General features: G+C 44.8%; 1 protein-coding gene across 1 annotated transcript in view; it reads left to right on the forward strand.

Moving 5' to 3' along the window:
* Positions 1 to 382: 382 nt before the first annotated feature.
* Positions 383 to 18,497, forward strand: part of LOC121538921 (protein Daple) — a 74,475-nt gene continuing 56,360 nt past the window's right edge. Inside the window, exons 1-3 of the mRNA XM_045207540.1 lie at positions 383 to 968; positions 2,340 to 2,440; positions 8,551 to 8,659. Coding sequence (XP_045063475.1) covers positions 909 to 968; positions 2,340 to 2,440; positions 8,551 to 8,659 — 270 coding nt within the window. The 5' untranslated portion in view covers positions 383 to 908. The remainder of the gene's footprint in view (positions 969 to 2,339; positions 2,441 to 8,550; positions 8,660 to 18,497) is intronic.

An 18,497-nucleotide genomic window follows, 5' to 3' on the forward strand; every position in this document is an offset into this window, starting at 1 on the left:
CACTTTGACATGAGTCATTTTCTATTAAGGTATCTTTACTTTTACTCAAGTATAAAAATTGGGTACTTTTTCCACCACGACTTGTGATGTGTGATGATACATCTACATGATACATCTACTTGCGTGACCGATTCCCATTGCCAACAACTGCAGCTATTGGTTCTAGACAGTGGATGGTACTCTTGCGCAACTTAAAATATTAATTTTGTTTGGTCGTATTTTTTTCTCTAATTACGTCATCTTGAATTCAACCCAATTTTCTGGGGTCGTGCATTGGCTGTTCTTTGTTTGGTTGAAGGTCAGATACCAGATTTGATTGGCTATCCACGCTGTCACTCAAACGCGCTATTCAAGTGGTTACAGGTTGGACGATGCTGTGTGTGAAACAAATAATGTGCGGCAGAGGCAAGCGTTTGAGCCATGGAGGTGTACTGAACTTTTCGTCGCCGGAAGCATTTGTAACTTTTCTCTTCATGGCCGCGGCAACAATGTTTATTTTTTGATTACTCTTCTATTTCGATGTTCTTCCAGTCAGTTTACATGGGCAAATGCAGCTTGCACGTGTTTACTTTGTTCTGCTCTTTTAGTTTTAGATTGACTTAGACTAAAACTGGAGTCTGAACGCTATAATTACCAAAAAAATTAATCACTGTGACCAACACTGGATCATTTTTTGTATATAAAAGGAATTTTCTTTCGTCTTGAGAATCTATATCGACGTGAAGATTTGTTATCGCTAGATCCCTAATAACGTACGGTTTATCTTCGATGCCTCACGGCATTGTTCTGTCTCAAGCAGGCATGTAAGGGCCCTCGAGCTGAGGAATGAGTGGTCGCAAACGTTCAGGCGGTGAACACTATTATTTTGGGATTTAAAAACTGGGTGGAATTATCACAAGTTTCTCAACATGGATATTACAGTGTCAGAGTTGATGGGAAACTTCCTGGATACGCCGCTGGTGGTGTGGGTAAGTGAATGTGCACTCAGCAAGTGCCATGGCGGATAATAATTTAACTCGGTGTCTTGATAACTTAACCTGCTGTTCGCCACTTTCATTTGAAACTATCGTTGTCCGTCGCCTACTCCTAGTGACATGTTAAAAAAAAAATACATGTATTTCAAACATACAGTGGTAGACCTGTTCGTTTACAATATTTACTGATAGCCTATTGGTGTTCATCTTTGCTGTAAAGCCAGGATGACTGACATTTTCCTAACAAGCCAACACCTTTCATTGTGTTTTATTCCTATGGTCTGTGGGTTTTATTGGCATGACCTACTATTATTCCCTAAAACTTGGAACTGACCGTCCATGAAACTAAACAAGAGCTATGTCAGCTGTTCACAAAACCTCTAGCCTGAATTTTGTATCTATTAGTCCACGAGTGTCAATATTGGTCTGTCTTGAGTACACAACCACAGAGCCATGCCTGTTAGGTCATTGTACTTTTACTTCATTTTTATCATCACACAAGTCAAGGGAATCATAATATTGTTGGTGGAACGCAGTGTCACTAGAGCAGAAAGATGAGGACTGTATGTAAGATATGCCACAGTGGTTCAGAAGACTATAGCCTGATGGTATAACTTTTGACAACTCCTCTCTGTGTATGTGTATTGCCATACTATGAATGCAAAGCATGTCAACATGGATATATGGCATGACAGGCAATGGTAGAAGAGTTGGCTACAGCACATAGGCCTACATACACTGTGGCACGAGGCAATGGCTACAACAGTGCACAGTATGTCACTAGTCTACGGCTACAGTACACACCATGGTTCCAGGCTATGCATTCAGCACATACAGTATGGCACCAGGTGCATCATTTGGTAAGACCAGGAAATGATAGGCCTAAAGCATCATTTGAAAGGCCCAGTATAATGGTGGGTGGGGGTGGTGGTTAGTGAAACCTGCAGAACTTCGCCTGGCTGATCCCGTCATCCTGACCTGATTTCCTGTTTGGCCAGTCAGCTGGGCCTCAGCCACTGGCTGCTTGTTCCTCTCTAACAACGCACTCCCCTCTGTCTTTGTTTCTCTAACTGGGCTTCATCCTCTCTGCTAGCCCTGACTCACCTCTAGGAGTACCTCCTGGTTCCTAGATCTAGAGCCTAAATATCTTGACATGCTCACAAAGTTTTAGATATATTATTAATTGAGAGTATAAAACTTGCATTGACAACTGTCAGAGCAGGAAATATCTGTCTATTCTTGGAAACTGAAAGCACAAACGTCCAGATGTGGCCCATCTCTTCATAGGTGAGCTGAGCTCTTAGAGTAATCCAATGGTGTTTGCCCTTTCTCCTCCCTTTTCTCCCTCTCCCCCTCTCTCTTCAGGTGAAGACCTTTGGACCCCTGGGCTCTGGCTCAGAGGACAAGCTCTCCATGTTCATGGATCTGGTGGATGGGGTCTTCCTGCACAAGATCATGACACACATGTGAGTGGACATAGACTTGTGTGTGCGTGCATGCGTGTGCTTGTTAATCTGGCAGCTGTTTTGTGGCCTCAATCTACCTCTTGTAACCACATCCTAGCATGGTTTCCCCTCCTGGTATGCAACTGTGTTCAGACACCCTCCCCATGCCTTCATGGCTCACTGACTGAACTCTCACTCTTTCAGCTCCTTTTCTGCCCCTCATGAGTCAATGTGATCCTACAGGCTGCGCTTATATCTGCACAATGTGGCTGTCTGTTTGGTTAGTACTGGGAGGCCTCTCAGAGCTCTTGAGCTCAGATGTATTTTGTCTGTCTACTGTCTATGTGATAGTTTGTTCTGACACAGAAAGGGCTGCTCGTCTCACAAAATTACTGCCCAGATATCGTCTGACAAATTTGACATGGCTAAGGCTAGGTCTTTCTCTAAACCCCTCTCAAGTTTCTGAACCATTTCCTGTGCTCCATCACTTCAAAGGAAAGTGATGTGCCCTGAATGGCAGGCTGTGCAGTTAGTCAGTGACTTAGTTTTAAAAACTCCCTGTAATGCTGTAACTGTGGTTTCTGACATCAGCTACCACATTTCTCGCTCCTCTTTCTCTCCTTCAATTACACTCTTCTCTCCTCGCTCCCTCACTCTCTTCCTGTGCCTAGCGTCTGTCCCTTTGTGTTGCCCCCAGCTGTGCTAACCATACAGTCCCCTTCTCCCCCCCCCTCTCCCCTCTCCCCGCCCCCTGCCTAAGTCCTGTCCTTTAACCTACTTTCCCCTGGCTAGCTGCTCCTGCTTCCCCTGCCCTATCTGTCTTAATGAGGGGCTTTAAATGCTGTATGCTCCTCCTCAAACAAAGACAATATTATTATGCACAGGACAGGGGGAAAGAAAACAACCCCCGCCAGGACAATGAGTGGTGTAACTCTGTCATGCATGATTTGGCCATGTAAATAAGTCCATGTGAAGTCACTGGTATGTCTAGTAATTATCGTACACTAAATATACAAAAGTATGTGGACACCTCTTCAAAATAGTGGATTTGGCTATTTCAGCCACACCTGTTGCTGACAGGTGTATAAAATCGAGCACACAGCCATGCAATCTCCATAGACAAACATTGGCAGTCAAATGGCCTTACTGAAGAGCTCAGTGACTTTTAACGTGGCACCGTCATAGGATGCCACCTTTCCAACAAGTCAGTTTGTCAAAATTCTACCCTGCTAGAGCTGCCCCGGTCAACTGTAAGTGCTGTTATTATGAAATGGAAAGGAGCAACAACGGCTCAGCCGCGAAGTGGTAGTCCACAGAAGCTCACAGAACGGGATCGGCGAGTGCTGAAGTGCGTAAAAATCTTCTGTCCTCTGTTGCAACACTCAAGCAACGTCAGCACAAGAACTGTTCGTCGGGAGCTTCATGAAATGGGTTTCCATGGGCGAGCAGCCGCACACAAGCCTAAGATAACAATGCGCAATGTCAAGCGTCGGCTGGAGTGGTGTAAACCTCGCTGCAATTGGACTTTGGAGCAGATGACACACGTTCTCTGGAGTGATGAATCACGCTTCACCATCTGGCAGTCCGACGGACATATCTGGGTTTGGAGGATGCCAGGAGAACGCTACCTGCCCGACTGCTTAGTGCCAACTGTAAAGTTTGATGGAGGAGGAATAATGGTCTGGGGCTGTTTTTCATGGTTCGGGCTAGGCCCCTTAGTTCCAGTGAAGGGAAATCTTAACGCTACAGCATACAATTACATTCTAGACAATTCTGTGCTTCCAACTTTGCGGCAACAGTTTGGGGAAGGCCCTTTCCTGTTTCAGCATGACAATGCCCCCGTGCACAAAGCGAGGTCCATACAGAAATGGTTTGTCGAGATTGGTGTGGAAGAACTTGACTGGCCAGCACCGAGCTCTGACCTCAACCCCATCAAACACCTTTGAGACTGTATTAGAACGCAGACTGCAAGCCAGGCCTAATCGCCCAACATCAGTGCCCGATCAATGCTCTTGTGGCTGAATGGAAGCAAGTCCCCGCAGCAATGTTCCAACATCTAGTGGAAAACCTTCCCAGAAGAGTGGATGCTGTTATAGCAGCAAATGGGGGACCAACTCCATATTAATGCCCATGATTTTGGAATGAGATGTTCGAGCAGGTGTCCACATACTTTTGGTCATGTAGTGACACAATGACATGGCATACATGTAGACTGGTGTCATTGTTTTGGCCCTCTTCTTTCATACGGCATAGTTTGAAGGCTATTAACTTTGTGTATTTTTCTGTTTGAGAAAATACACAGGTGTATTTGGATCTTTTTGGTTACAATCATATAGCCTAGGTCCTCTCTTAGATACGCACACAGGCAACACGCGCGCGCACAGGTGTCTGAGCTGTTTACATTAAACCTCTACCACAGATGAGTGGATGGCTGGAATCCTCCAGGCCAGTAGTTCCAGCAGCAGAACTCTTCTGTCTGTCTCTCTGTGTGTCTCTCTGTGAGGGTACACATTGTATGTGGTTAGAGACCCACTTTGGCTGTTCCAGATACCCTTCATTCTATGTTTCTCCACTACTCAAGCCTGGGCCTGCTCTGGGCATGTATTCTAGTAGTTCTGATATAGGATCAGGCTTTACCTTCTAGATACAGTGCATTCGGAAAGTATTCAGACCCCTTGACTTTTTCCACATTTTGTTACGTTACAGCCTTATTCTAAAATAGATTAAATAAAAAATGTCTGCAGCATTGAAGGTCCTCAAAAACACAGTGGCCTCCATCGTTCTTAAATGGAAGAAGTTTGGAACCACCAAGATTCTTCCTGGAGCTGGCCGCCCGGCCAAACTGAGCAATCTGGGGAGAAGGTCCTTGGTCAGGGAGGTGACCAAGGACCCAATGGTCACTCTGACAGAGCTCCAGAGTTCCTCTGTGGAGATGACAGAACCTTCCAGAAGGACAACCATCTCTGCAGCACTCCACCAATCAGGCCTTTATGGTAGAGTGGCCAGACGGAAGCCACACCTCAGTAAAAGGCACATAACAGCCCGCTTGGAGTTTGCCAAAAGGCACCTAAAGGACTTTCAGACCATGAGAAACAAGATTCTCTGGTCTGATGAAACCAAGATTGAACTCTTTAGCCTGATTCCAAGCGTCACATCTGGAGGAAACGTGGCACCATCCCTACGGTGAAGCATGGTGTTGGCAGCATCATGCTGTGGGGATGTTTTTCAGCGGGAGGGACTGGAAGACTAGTCAGGATCAAGGGAAAGATGAACGGAGCAAAGTGCAGAGAGATCCTTGATGAAAACCTGCTCCAGAGCGTTCAGGACCTCAGACTGGTGCGAAGGTTCAACTTCCAACAGGACAATGACCCTAAGCACACAGCCAAGAAACCGCAGGAGTGGCTTCGGGACAAGTCTCTGAATGTCCTTGAGTGGCCCAGGCAGAGCTTGGACTTGAACCCGATCGAGCATCTCTGAAAAGTCAAGGGGTTTGAATACTTTCCAAATGCACTGTAATAATGAATATGATTTATATAGACAGGGCGGGATGTGAACCTTGATCAGCCCTCCTACTCTCTAAAAGGCTTTTTGGAAACAGGGCTCACTCTGCTTTCTCAGCCAGCCAGTGAGAACTGGGAATGGCCATTGGACATGTCAGAAAGCTGTAAATTTTGAACTAAAGGCAGCTAGTATACAGGTTTACCTGAATGAAAAAACTCTTCCTTGTTTTTAAACTAAAGCCCTTTCAGAGACCTACTGGAATACTGGGCCAAGCTTGGCAGCATTTGCATGGTGTGCCCACAAAACATATGTAAATGAGGTTAGCACAAACATTGCCCATCCAGACCAGGCCCTCCAAACAGCCAAACCTAGCCAAGAACATGGGCTCCACCTGAAATGAAACCCTATAGGTCTCTGGTATAAAGTAGTGCACAGAACATATTCACACCCCTTGACTTTTTCCACATTTTGTCTGACAGCCTGCATTTAAAATTGATTAAATTGAGATTTTGTGTCACGGGCCTACACACAATACCCCATAATGTCAAAGTTGAATTATGTTTTTAGACATTTTTATAAATTAATAAAAAATGAAAAGGTGAAATGTCTGTATGCAATAAGTGTTTAACATGATTTTTGAATGACTACCTCATCTCTGTACCCCACACATACAATTATCTGTAAGGTCCATCAGTCGAGCTGCGAATTTCAAAACGCAGATTCAACCACAAAGACCAGGGAGTTTTTCCAGTGCCTCACAAAGAAGGGCACTTATTGGTAGATGGGTAAAAAAAAATATTAAGCAGACATTGAATATCCATTTGAGCATGGTGAAGTTATTAATTAGACTTTGGATGGTGTATCAATACACCCAGTCACTACAAAGATACAGGCGTCCTTCCTAACTCAGTTGCTGGAGAGGAAGGAAACCGCTCAGGGTCGGCTGCATCATGTTATGGGTATGCTTGTCATTGGCATGTTTTTTTAGGATACAAATAAATGGAGTAGAGCTAAGCACATGGCAAAATCCTAGAGGAAAAACTAGTTGTCTCTCAAATTCACCTTTTCAGCAGGACAATAACCTAAAACAAAAGGCCAAATCTACACTGGAGTTGCTTACCAAGACGACATTGAATGTTTCTGAGTGGCCTAGTTAGAGATTTGACTTAAATCGGCTTAAATCTATGGCAAGACTTGAAAATGGCTGTCTAGCGATGATCAACAACCAACTTGACAGAGCTTGAAGAATTTTAAAAATAATAATGTGCAAATATTATACAATCCAGGTGTGGAAAGATCAGGGGTGTGAATACTTATGTAAATTTGATATTTCTGTATTTCATTTTCAATACAATTTTTTTAATTTTCTGAACATGTTTTCACTTTGACATTATGGGGTGTTGTCTGTAGATGGGTGAGGGGGAAATTATATTTAATCAATTTTGAATTCAGGCTGTAACACAACAAAATGTGGAATAAGTCGAAGGGTATGGATACTTTCTGAAGGGAAGTAGGGTGCCATTTCGGATGCGAACCCGGTCTCAAGGCAAACACACTGGACTCTTGTTGTCAGACTAGAACTAGTCCACTGACTGTTTACCTAGCAAGTACAGTTGTTCTGTGACCATATTTAAATGTAGTCCTGTTGATCAGCTCTATGTATTTTCACATTTCTGGTTGGCTTTGAGGATTGAACCCTCCTGTGGAGACCTTGTGTGTGTGTGTGTGTGTGCTTCCAGCTTGTGTAGTGGGACAATGCGGTTCCTGAAAGCCATGTGCATCCATAATAATAAATCTGTCAACAAAACAATCGGGGGTTCTTGGCCTCCTTGTTTTCGAGGAAAGAATGACGTCACGTCTGTGTGTTCTGAATAAGCACCATATTATATATGCAGTTCCGCTCTGAAGTGTAGGCTAATCCCCAACAGTAATCTATTTTCCTTTTTTTGTGTGGATATTTGGTAAAAGCAACTCATTCATTAGAGTTGGTGTACGTACAAATGTAGGCTAATATAATCTATAGGATTATGTACATAATAGTTTTACGTCTCGCATGCCAGACTAAAGGCGTCGGCATGCTTCCCAACCGAAACAGTTAGTTAGAGTTCGTGCATATATTTTGACTACATTTTGTGACGTTTTTATTCGTTTTCTACTTCAATGAGGGTTTTTTCGGCTGTTCAGGCAAGATACTTTTTTCTGGAGGCAATCCGAAGTTCGGGGCCGAAGTCGACGCCCCTTCGTCTGTGATTGGTCAACAGTGGGGATTCTTCAATAAAGTCTGTTTTGAAAAATAATGTCATTATCTTAGATTAATTCTGACTATTTTGAGGAATAGGCTACAGCGTCTCAAAATGGACAGTCAGTACTATTGCCTCTTTTTTTTTTTCTTCTCATTTTTCAAGCAAACATCTTTTAAGGGAGTATGCGAGCACACTCATTCGGGTCGGCTAGCCGAGTTTGGCTAGGCGCCAGCCGAACTGAAACATACTGACGCCTTAAGCAGCTGTTCAGTGAAAATATACATGGTCAAAATAATACTCAGTAAAGGAAAAAGGCTGTTGTTTTTTTGTAGTTTAACCTAGTTTACTACAAAAATATATTTTCATGTGATGTCTTTTCTTATCCAGAGACCCCAGCCCCACAAACCAGAGAGTGAATAAGAATGTGAACAATGATGTGAACCTACGAATCCAGAACCTCAACATTGTGATCAGGCACATCAAGAACTACTACCAGGTGAGCTCAGCTCTGTCTATCCACTTCCTGCTCACTCACCTCACGCACCTTTTTCTTTTATTTCCTAACCACTTTGAATGCTGCTCACTATATAAAATTATAGCTACTTACTAATGCACACCTCGTACTCACTCACACCTCATTCACGTGTAGGGCCGGGAGGTGTGTGTGGTCTCTGTTGATCTTGGGGATGAGACAGCAGCTGGTGTGTGTGAACATCCAGAACAGCCTGGGGATTAGACCTTGCTACTGGGGTCTGGTGGTTATCCCTGGAGTAATGTTTCCTTATTGTTTTGTCTGCTGTCCTTACACTGACATCTCCATAATCAAACCATTACTAATACATGATATCCTCAATATCTTTGTTTTAATTAGTTAAATGTTGTGGTGATAATTCTGTCGCAATATTTTTAGCAGGTAGAGGTAGGTCAGTCATTAACGAATCTCAGAAACTGACAGTAGTCTGTCTTTTCTACATTGCTGTAGGTTTAATCTCACAACCTGTAAATATAGTAATCTGGAAAAAGTGGAGGAGAGAGGAGAATGCTTCCCCTCACGCTATCTTTAGATGGAGTAGGCTAGTAGTGTTTCATTAAGAATCATGATTGCTAGTCCTCCCAGGGAAAGCTTTAGAAGAAACTAGGCTTACACTTTTAGTCCACTGTAATTGAGTTGGTGAAATCCAGTACACACACACACACACACACACACACACACACGGTGAGACAGCGGAGAGCGACCCAACGATTCCTGGCTGACCTCTGTCAACACATTCCTTCTCTGTTTCCTCGGTTTCCCAACTACAAACGTTACACACTCAATTCAAACGCAGCCTTTGGCTGTAACAGACACAAACACACACTCGCACTGCATTCAAACACCTCCCGACCCTGCCACTGGCTGCCCGGCCAGGTCCAAAGTTTCAAATCTGTGCCCGCTTTGTATGTTTATGGTGTCACCTGCTTCACAGTTGTTCACACCTAACTAAGCAATGTTATGTTATCACCACAAATACTGTCTATGGAGGTTAGGCTAGTCTCCCTCTTTCAGTTTACTTTCACTCTCTCTGAATGTGAGAGGCTATTCCCGTTGAAGAGCGTTCAATTCGCATTAGCAATGGGAATGTCAAGAGCTGAGAGAGGGTTTGGGAAGTTCTTGCTTCGCAGTTTAAATGTACCGTAAACTATTCAACTAGCTAATGTTATGCAAGCAACCTTTCATGCATCGACCATATTCAACTGTTGATTAATGCACAGAACCATATTACACTCTTCAATAAACCAACATTTAAATGGTTTATTTTCTCGTCCATAAACATTCATTTAGCTGCAAGACAAACAGCCAATGACACAGCTGCTAGCTAGCTAACGTTAGCTAACAACATTTGTTGCATCAAGTAGGCATAACTTCAGTATAGCAAAAATGTATGTTTACACCTAATACGAATATAAAAGTACGGTAATGGTATCCATAAAGTGTCATTCATATTATACAGAGCTAGGTAGCAAGATTAACAACATGTCTACATTCTCCTCACATATAGCTGCACGGTGTTATGCAAGATATTTGATCTACACTACCAGTCAAAAGTTTTAGAACACCACTCATTCAAGGGTTTTTCTTTATTTTTACTATTTTCTACATTGTAGAATAATAGTGACGACATCAAAACGATGAAATAACACATATGGAATCATGTAGTAACCAAAAAAGTGTTAAGCAAATCAAAATATATTTTATATTTGAGATTCTTCAAATAGCCACCCTTTGCCTTGATGACAGCTTTGCACACTCTTGGCATTGAGTGTGAATCTCCTTAATTTTCATCAATAAGAAAAGAGCCTCATTCTGTAATTCTTCTGTTTCAAAGTAGATTTTGTTATAGCAGCTTAGTGGTTTGTTATAGTTGCTAAAGCAATGGGCAACATAGATGGTGCCTCTGAAGCAGTGTTTTTAATTAGCGTGTGTTGTGTGACTGCAGCAACTCAGTGCTCCTCGTGAAGTGCATACACCCATGGCACTGGCAGGGAGGCCCCTTTCATTAGGTAGATAGGCTAGGTCTGAACCTAGGACACACAGGGCCGGGACGATGCCAGTATCGCGTTACTCCTTAGTAACGTGGCAAGGAAACAAAACATTTAACTTCTTTAGGAAAACAGCCTTAATGTTGGAAACAAACATGTTGTCATCCAGAGTCTCATTTATATTCCAATCTAAAGCACACACTATTTTACATACAGCAGGTTTTTAAAGGACCAAAGAGTTTGGTCTGCTTCATGTTTACATTTTTACACACACACACTAGGCTAATGAGTAACAGAGCTGTGGGTGTATTCAGACCATGGACTCACCTTCCATGTGAGTAGACTCACCAAGCCACATGGCAACTCAAAGGTTTCTTGCTTAAAGTTTTGACATTTTCAGTGAACCTTTTCCCTCTTGGATTGAACGTTTAAAACCAGATAAACGTGGTTGAGAGTCAAGACTGTAGGGCTTAATGGAGTAGGGTTCATATCTCTCTCCTCTCTACAGAGGTTTCTGTCTGTCTGATCTAGTAAATGATGGCCAGTGGAGGGGTAGAGAGATGTCTTCCCAGGTCCTGCTCCAATCCTGCTGTGGGAGTACAGAGACGGGGGAGAAAGAGGGAGGAGGAGGCGGCGGCGGCGGGGGGGGTTTCACTCTCCTCCCCTCCTGATCAAGAACAGATGTGTTGTCTTTGCCTGGCATGCCCTGCGGTAATCTGCCTCCCCTGTAGCCTACATATGTATAGTAGGGAGAAATGTGGGGGAGGGGAGGTGGCTGGTGGTGTTTGATACTATAAAGCCCCTCCAGGCGCCAGCTCCCTGAAGGCCTGTTTTAAGATTTCCGGGCCGTGCTAACAGAAACGGTTAGCTTTGGTAATGCGTTAGGCCTCTCACTTTAGATTAGCCTCGTCTCGTCTGGTCTTGTGTTTTGTTTTCTAACTAAGTCACTCCAGTCCCGTCCTGGTTCACTATCCCCTCGACACTCTGACCGCTAATGCCTAATTTCCCCTCAATCAGGCGGTTGAGGATGAGGTTCTTGTTTAACACAGATATCACTGCCTCGTGTGTACGTGTATGAGTGTGCTCACGATGCATCTACTCTCCATTCATTTCAGACGACTGATCGTATTAGTCTCAGTTGTGTTCTGTCCTTTACTCTGCCTTAGCTAACTGCTTTCACACAAACAGAGTTAACTCACTTTGTGTCAAGTGTTAAGATGGATGGGTGTATGGTTGTGTTCTGTTCCTGCCCCCAGGCCATTAGGGCTGCTGGTCGGTTGGTAGAGGGAAATGTGTGTCTTCTGATGTGTTATTATAGCTGAAGAGTGTTTGGTAGATTTGGTATGCAGTATGCTGATTGACACACATTAATGTAGATCAATCAATGTCATTGACATTTAACCTCAGGCTCCCATCAACCATCGCACCATCACACAGATCTGTTTGTCCTTTACCATGATTCCATATTGACCCTGACATTGATTGATCTAGATGAATCCATGGCAATCAGCATACTGCATAGCAAACCAACCAAACACCCTTTAGCTACCATTGAATGATCATGCAGCTCTCTGGTTGTAGGTCTCTCCCTCCTTTCCTCCCAACTGTTTACCCCCTCAGGGCGCCCATGTTAGTACAGTAAGGGCTGGACAATGTAATCTGATCACACATTTGACCATTGAAAAGGAGTTCTGATCACACAAACGCATGCCCAGAAGGCCTGGCTAGATAAGATATGATGAGCACTGCAGACTTGCCTGTTGTATGTGTGAGCCACCGTCTGAGAGAAATGGTTGGTGGCAGTGGCAGGGAGGGGTTATATACTGCCCCCCCCCCAATGGGGCTCTGGTCAAAAGGAGTGCACTATGTAGGGAATAGTGTACCATTTGGGTTGCATACAATGATTAAATTCTAGTTAGATCACTCCTCCTCAGCAGGATGCTGCTATAGGAGGGCAGTATATAATCACTAATCTCTCACCAATCTATCACTTCTCTTTGAGGTTGTTTGTTAAAACCATACAAGCCATGTCTATTTCCATTGACACAAGCACTGTTCAGGCACAAACTGTTCACACCCCTCTTCTTGGTAGAGAGAGAATTTAGCAGGTTTAAAGCTTATTTCCTGCAATTCTATACATTTTGTCATGGGGTGTAGAGAACATTTAACAGTTTTAAAGCTGCTAGCAGCACCTCCCCCTGCTGACACGCACCCCACAGCTTGGAAACAACTCATCTAAGGCACCAATCGTATCTGTGTATTAGTCACACAGGAAATTCATTTGATATTGAGCTTAGATTGAGTTAAACCGAAAACAGTTTCACAGCTTTGCCATACACAGCTCAGAACTGACATGCTTATAGAAAGCATGGCCTAGCAAGCAGTGTTACAGTCCCCCACACCAACCCCCAACTATACACTACAACCTGGCAACTGGACCAAAAAGTATTCTCTCTTTACCGTTCATCTGGACCCTATGCTGTTATAAAATATTTTTTGAGCTTTGTACCTTAAGGATTGATAATACGTTTAAAATACCAGTTTACAAGGGAAAAGTCCAGCCGTTTTGTGTGTGTAGAATGAATGTGTGAGCCTATTTCTGCGTGTCACAAAGGGTGGGGTCCTCCTGGTGGCATCCCATCCAGGATTAACAATAACTGCCAAATCTAATACTAGTTTAATACATATACCAGCTTAGCCTGGATTTCGGTCTAAACCTAAAGCCTGTCTCACATTTGCTTGCTAAAGCCACCCAGACTGTGCTGGCGGGGCCCCAATTTCATCCAGGAATGGGAGACCGACGTGAAGATATTATGATGACTTACTCTCATCCCATTGAGCCCCATACACAGTACTACACACTGTAGGTCAGAGACAGCAGGCAGGGTCCCTATTCATTCACAGGGATCATCTCTGGGTCTGCATCCCCTGATTCCCCCCTTCTACACTCTCCCCAAATTAGATTAGCTCCCAAATAACAATCTCTGTGCGCTGCACCATAAAGCATCCCACCAGAACGTGGACAATGGGGACACGGGGGGAGGGGCGACATTTTTGGGTTCCCTCCTCCTCACCCCGGCTATTGTTTGGAGAGTCAGGGCAGTCCACCCCACCACCACCCCCACCTCACTGTAAAATGACTCCTTCATTCTCAGATTTATTACAGGAGAACTGTGTTGTCAGTCAGGACACAGCTCAGAGGTCCTGCTGTATTATGCTAAGTGTCATTATGCCTCAAGTACCTTCTATCAATCACCTGTGCTTTGTGTCGTTTGGTGTATGTGTGATGCTCCTATCACCCTGCAAATGGACCTACATATGGCACAGGCATACATCTTTTGAATGCAGCCTAGTCTAGCCAGCAAAGGCATTAAGCAGATGGTTTTTGGCTTGGGTCTGTCTGTAGATTGGGCAGTGTGGAGTGTATTGCACTGCATTGCAGCTGGGCTGAGGCATGGGGAACTCTGAGTTGGCCTCCTGGTTCTCCTCTCTGTTCCCAGAGGTGTTCAGTTTCTTCACTGTTCACTGTTAGCTATGGTATTCACCTGTAAAGCTCTAGAGACCAGCACAAGAGCCACAGGCATTCCCTTTCTCCTTTCTTTCTTTTATGTTCTCATCTCTCCTTTCTTCCTTTTCCTACCTAGCACACTTGTTTCCTACCTAGCACACTTGTTTCCTACCTAGCACACTCTTGCTTGCTCTCGCTCTCACACTCTCGCCCTGTCCTTCTCACAAGTATTTTTCTCTAATTAGTTTTAACCTTTGATGTGTGTGCTCCCCCCCCCCCCAGTGCAGGAAACCCCCTCCCGAGACCCCTGCCATGGGAAACACAAAAACAAGGCTTCTGACTTTTTTTGTACTCTTGACATTCTCTCACTGTTTCCTGTGCCCTAGATGGGGAGCACCATTCCCAGTCCTAGTGTTTTGGCCATTCTGATCTATGCCTGGCGTGTTTACCTGTATGTGGTGGTTGCCCTGTGGTTCAGTGGCTTATGAGCAGAGGAAAGGCTGACCTTTGTTTACGCTAACCCTAAACACGGGGGCCCCTCATGGGTGTGTGCTTAGTCTCCTCCTGTATTCCCTGTTCACCCACGACTGCGTGGCCGCGCATGACTCCAACACCATCAAGTTTGCTGATGACACGACGGTGGTAGGCCTGATCACCAGTGACGATGAGCTAGCCTATAGGGAGGAGGTCAGAGACCTGGCAGTGTGGTGCCAGGACAACAACCTCTCCCTCAGTGTCAGCAAGACAAATTAGCTTATCGTGGACTACAGGAAACTGAGGGCCAAGCACGCCCCCATTCACATCAACAGGGCTGTAGTGGAGCGGGTCGAGAGCTTCAAGTTCCTCGGAGTCCACATCGCTAAGGACCTATAATGGTCCAAACACATCAACACAGTCGTGAAGAGGGCACGACAGTGCCTCTTCCCCCTCAGGAGGCTAAAAAGATTTGGCATGGGCCCTCAGATCCTCATTCTACAGCTGCACCATTGAGAGCATCTTTACTGGCTGCATCACTGCTTGGTTTGGCAACTGCTCGGCATCTGACCGCAAGGCGTTACAGACGGTAGTGCGTACGGCACAGTACATCACTGGAGTCGAACTCCCTGCCATCCAGGACCTCTGTACCAGGCGATGTCAGAGAAGGTCCAAAAAGTTGTCAAAGATTCCAGCCACCCAAGTCATAGACTGTCTATCTGGTACCACGCGGCAAACGGTACCGGTGCGCTTAGTCTAGGACCAAAAGGCTCCTGAACAGCTTCTACCCCCAAGCCATAAGACTGCTAAATAGTTAACCAAATAGCTACCCGGAATATCTGCATTGACCCTTTTGTACAGTAATTCTTCTTGACTCAATGCACACACACTGGACTCTACTCACACATACTTAGACTGACACTCACACACAGGCACACATTCGCCACACACACACTTCCACACTCATCACATACGTTGCTGCTACTGTCTTATCTATCCTGTTGCCTAGTCACTTTACCCCTACCTATATGTACATAAAGTATCTACCTCAATGTCTTCGTACTCCTGCGCATCGACTCAGTACTGGTACCCCATGTATATAGCCAAACTATCATTGCTAATTTCTTCTATTATTTTAGATTTTTGTATTCTGCATTGTTTGCAAGGGCTCGTAAGTAAGCATTTCACTGTTAGTCTACACATTGTTTACGAAGCATGTGACAATTAACATTTGATTTGAAGGAACAGGACCTGTTTAATATGGTTTCCTCACTTTCCTGGATAGACTCGTACACAGGGAGAATACTAAAGAAATTGCTCCACTTAGGTTGTAGGGGGAAGAGGTTCCATACACTAGATTCCATCAACTCCAGCCCACAAGCTGACATTGGTGTAGCAGCTTGATTACCTGTATGTGGTTGGCCTGTGGGTCAGCGGCTGCTCCATGTAACCCAGCATGGTTGATGGTTTCCTGGACGGACTCAGGCATATACTGAACAAAATATAAACATTACATGTAAAGTGTTGGTCCCATGTTTCTTGAGCTGAAATACAATATCCAAGAAATGTTTCATACTCACAAAAAGCTTATCTCAAAAATGTTGTGTGCAAATTTGGTTAAATCCCTGTTAGTGAGCATTTGTCCTTTGCCAAGATAATCCATCCACCTGACGGGTGTGGCATATCAAGAAGCTGATTAAACAGCATGATCATTACACAGGTGCACCTTGTGCTGGGGACTATAAAAGGCCACTCTAAAATGTGCAGTTTTGTCACACAACACACTGCCACGGATGTGTCAAGTTTTGAGGGAGCGTGCAATTGGCATGCTGATTGCAGGAATGTCCACCAGAGCTGTTGCCAGGGTATTGAGTGTTCATTTCTCTACCCTAAGCTGCCTCAAATGTCATTTTAGAGAATTTGGCAGTACATCCAACTGGCCTCACAATCGCAGACCACGCCAGCCCAGGACCTCCACATCCAGCTTCTTCACCTGTAGCATCGTCTGAGACCAGCCACTCGGACAGCTGATGAAACTGTGGGTTTGCACAACCAAAAAAGTCTGCACGAACTGTCAGAAACCATCTCAGGGAAGCTCATCTGCGTGCTCGTCATCCTCACCAGGGTCTTGACCTGACTGCATTTCGGCGTCGTAACCGACTTCAGTGGGCAAATGCTCACCTTCGATGTCCACTGGCACGCTGGAGAAGTGTGCTCTTCACGGATGAATCCCAGTTTCAACTGTACCGGGCAGATTGCAGACAGCGTGTATCGCGCCGTGTGGGCGAGCAGTTTGCTGATGTCAACGTTGTGAACAGAGTGCCCCATGGTGGGGTTATGGTATGGGCAGGCATAAGCTACGGACAACTAACACAATTGCATTTTATCAATGGCGATTTAGAGATACCGTGACGAGGTCCTGAGGCCCATTGTCGTGCCATTCATCTTCCGCCATCACCTCATGTTTCAGCATGATAATGCATGGCCCCATGTCGCAAGGATCTGTACACAATTCTTGGAAGCTTAAAATGTCCCAGTTCTTCCATGGCCTGCATACTCACCAGATATGTCACCCATTGAGCATGTTTTGGATGCTTTGGATTGATGTGTACGACAGCGTGTTCCTGTTCCCGCCAATATCCTGCAACTTCGCACAGCAATTGAGGAGGAGTGAGACCACAGGCCACAATCAACAGATCCATAAACTCTAGTCTGTGTGTTGGCTTGTTGGTTCTAAAGACAGCTTTGTCACAGTGTGAAACCGATGAAAAAATGGGAACACTAAAATAACACATCCTAGATCTGAATGAATGAAATAATCTTATTAAATACTTTTTTCTTTACATAGTTGAATGTGCTGACAACAAAATCACACAAAAATTATCAATGGAAATCAAATGTATCAACCCATGGAGGTCTGGATTTGGAGTCACCCTCAAAATTAAAGTGGAAAACCACACTACAAGCTGATCCAACTTTGATGTAATATCCTTAAAACAAGTCAAAATGAGGCTCAGTAGTGTGTGTGGCCTCCACGTGCCTGTATGACCTCCCAACAACGCTTGGGCATGCTCCTGATGAGGTGGCGGATGGTCTCCTGAGGGATCTCCTCCCAGACCTGGACTAAAGCATCCGCCAACTCCTGGACAGTCAGTGGTGCAACGTGGCATTGGTGGATGGAGCGAGACATGATGTCCCAGATGTGCTCAATTGGATTCAGGTCTGGGGAACGGGCGGGATAGTCCATAGGCATCAATACCTTCCTCTTGCAGGAACTGCTGACACACTCCAGCCACATGAGGTCTAGCATTGTCTTGCATTAGGAGGAACCCAGGGCCAACCGCACCAGCATATGGTCTCACAAGGGGTCTGAGGATCTCATCTCGGTACCTAATGGCAGTCAGGCTACCTCTGGCGAGCACATGGAGGAGCACCGCCAGCATTCAAAAGTGACCAAAACATCAGCCAGGAAGCATAGGAACTGAGAAGTGGTCTGTGGTTACCGCCTGCAAAACCAGTCCTTTATTGGGGGTGTCTTGCTAATTGCCTATAATTTCCACCTGTTGTCTATTCCATTTGCACAACAGCATGTGAAATGTATTGTCAATCAGTGTTGCTTCCTAAGTGGACAGTTTGATTTCACAGAAGTGTGATTGACTTGGAGTTACATTGTGTTGTTTAAGTGTTCCCTTTATTTTTTTTGAGCAGTGTATTTACCCAAGACCCCCAGAGCGCTGGGCCGTGTGCAACAGTGTGTCTCTAAAACACTAATCCGATTTATTCGTGATGACCCCAGTAAGGAGGGCCCATGATCGGTCTGAGACCCGAAGAA

Source organism: Coregonus clupeaformis, chromosome 25, assembly GCF_020615455.1.
Source record: "Coregonus clupeaformis isolate EN_2021a chromosome 25, ASM2061545v1, whole genome shotgun sequence".
Taxonomy (NCBI): domain Eukaryota; kingdom Metazoa; phylum Chordata; class Actinopteri; order Salmoniformes; family Salmonidae; genus Coregonus; species Coregonus clupeaformis.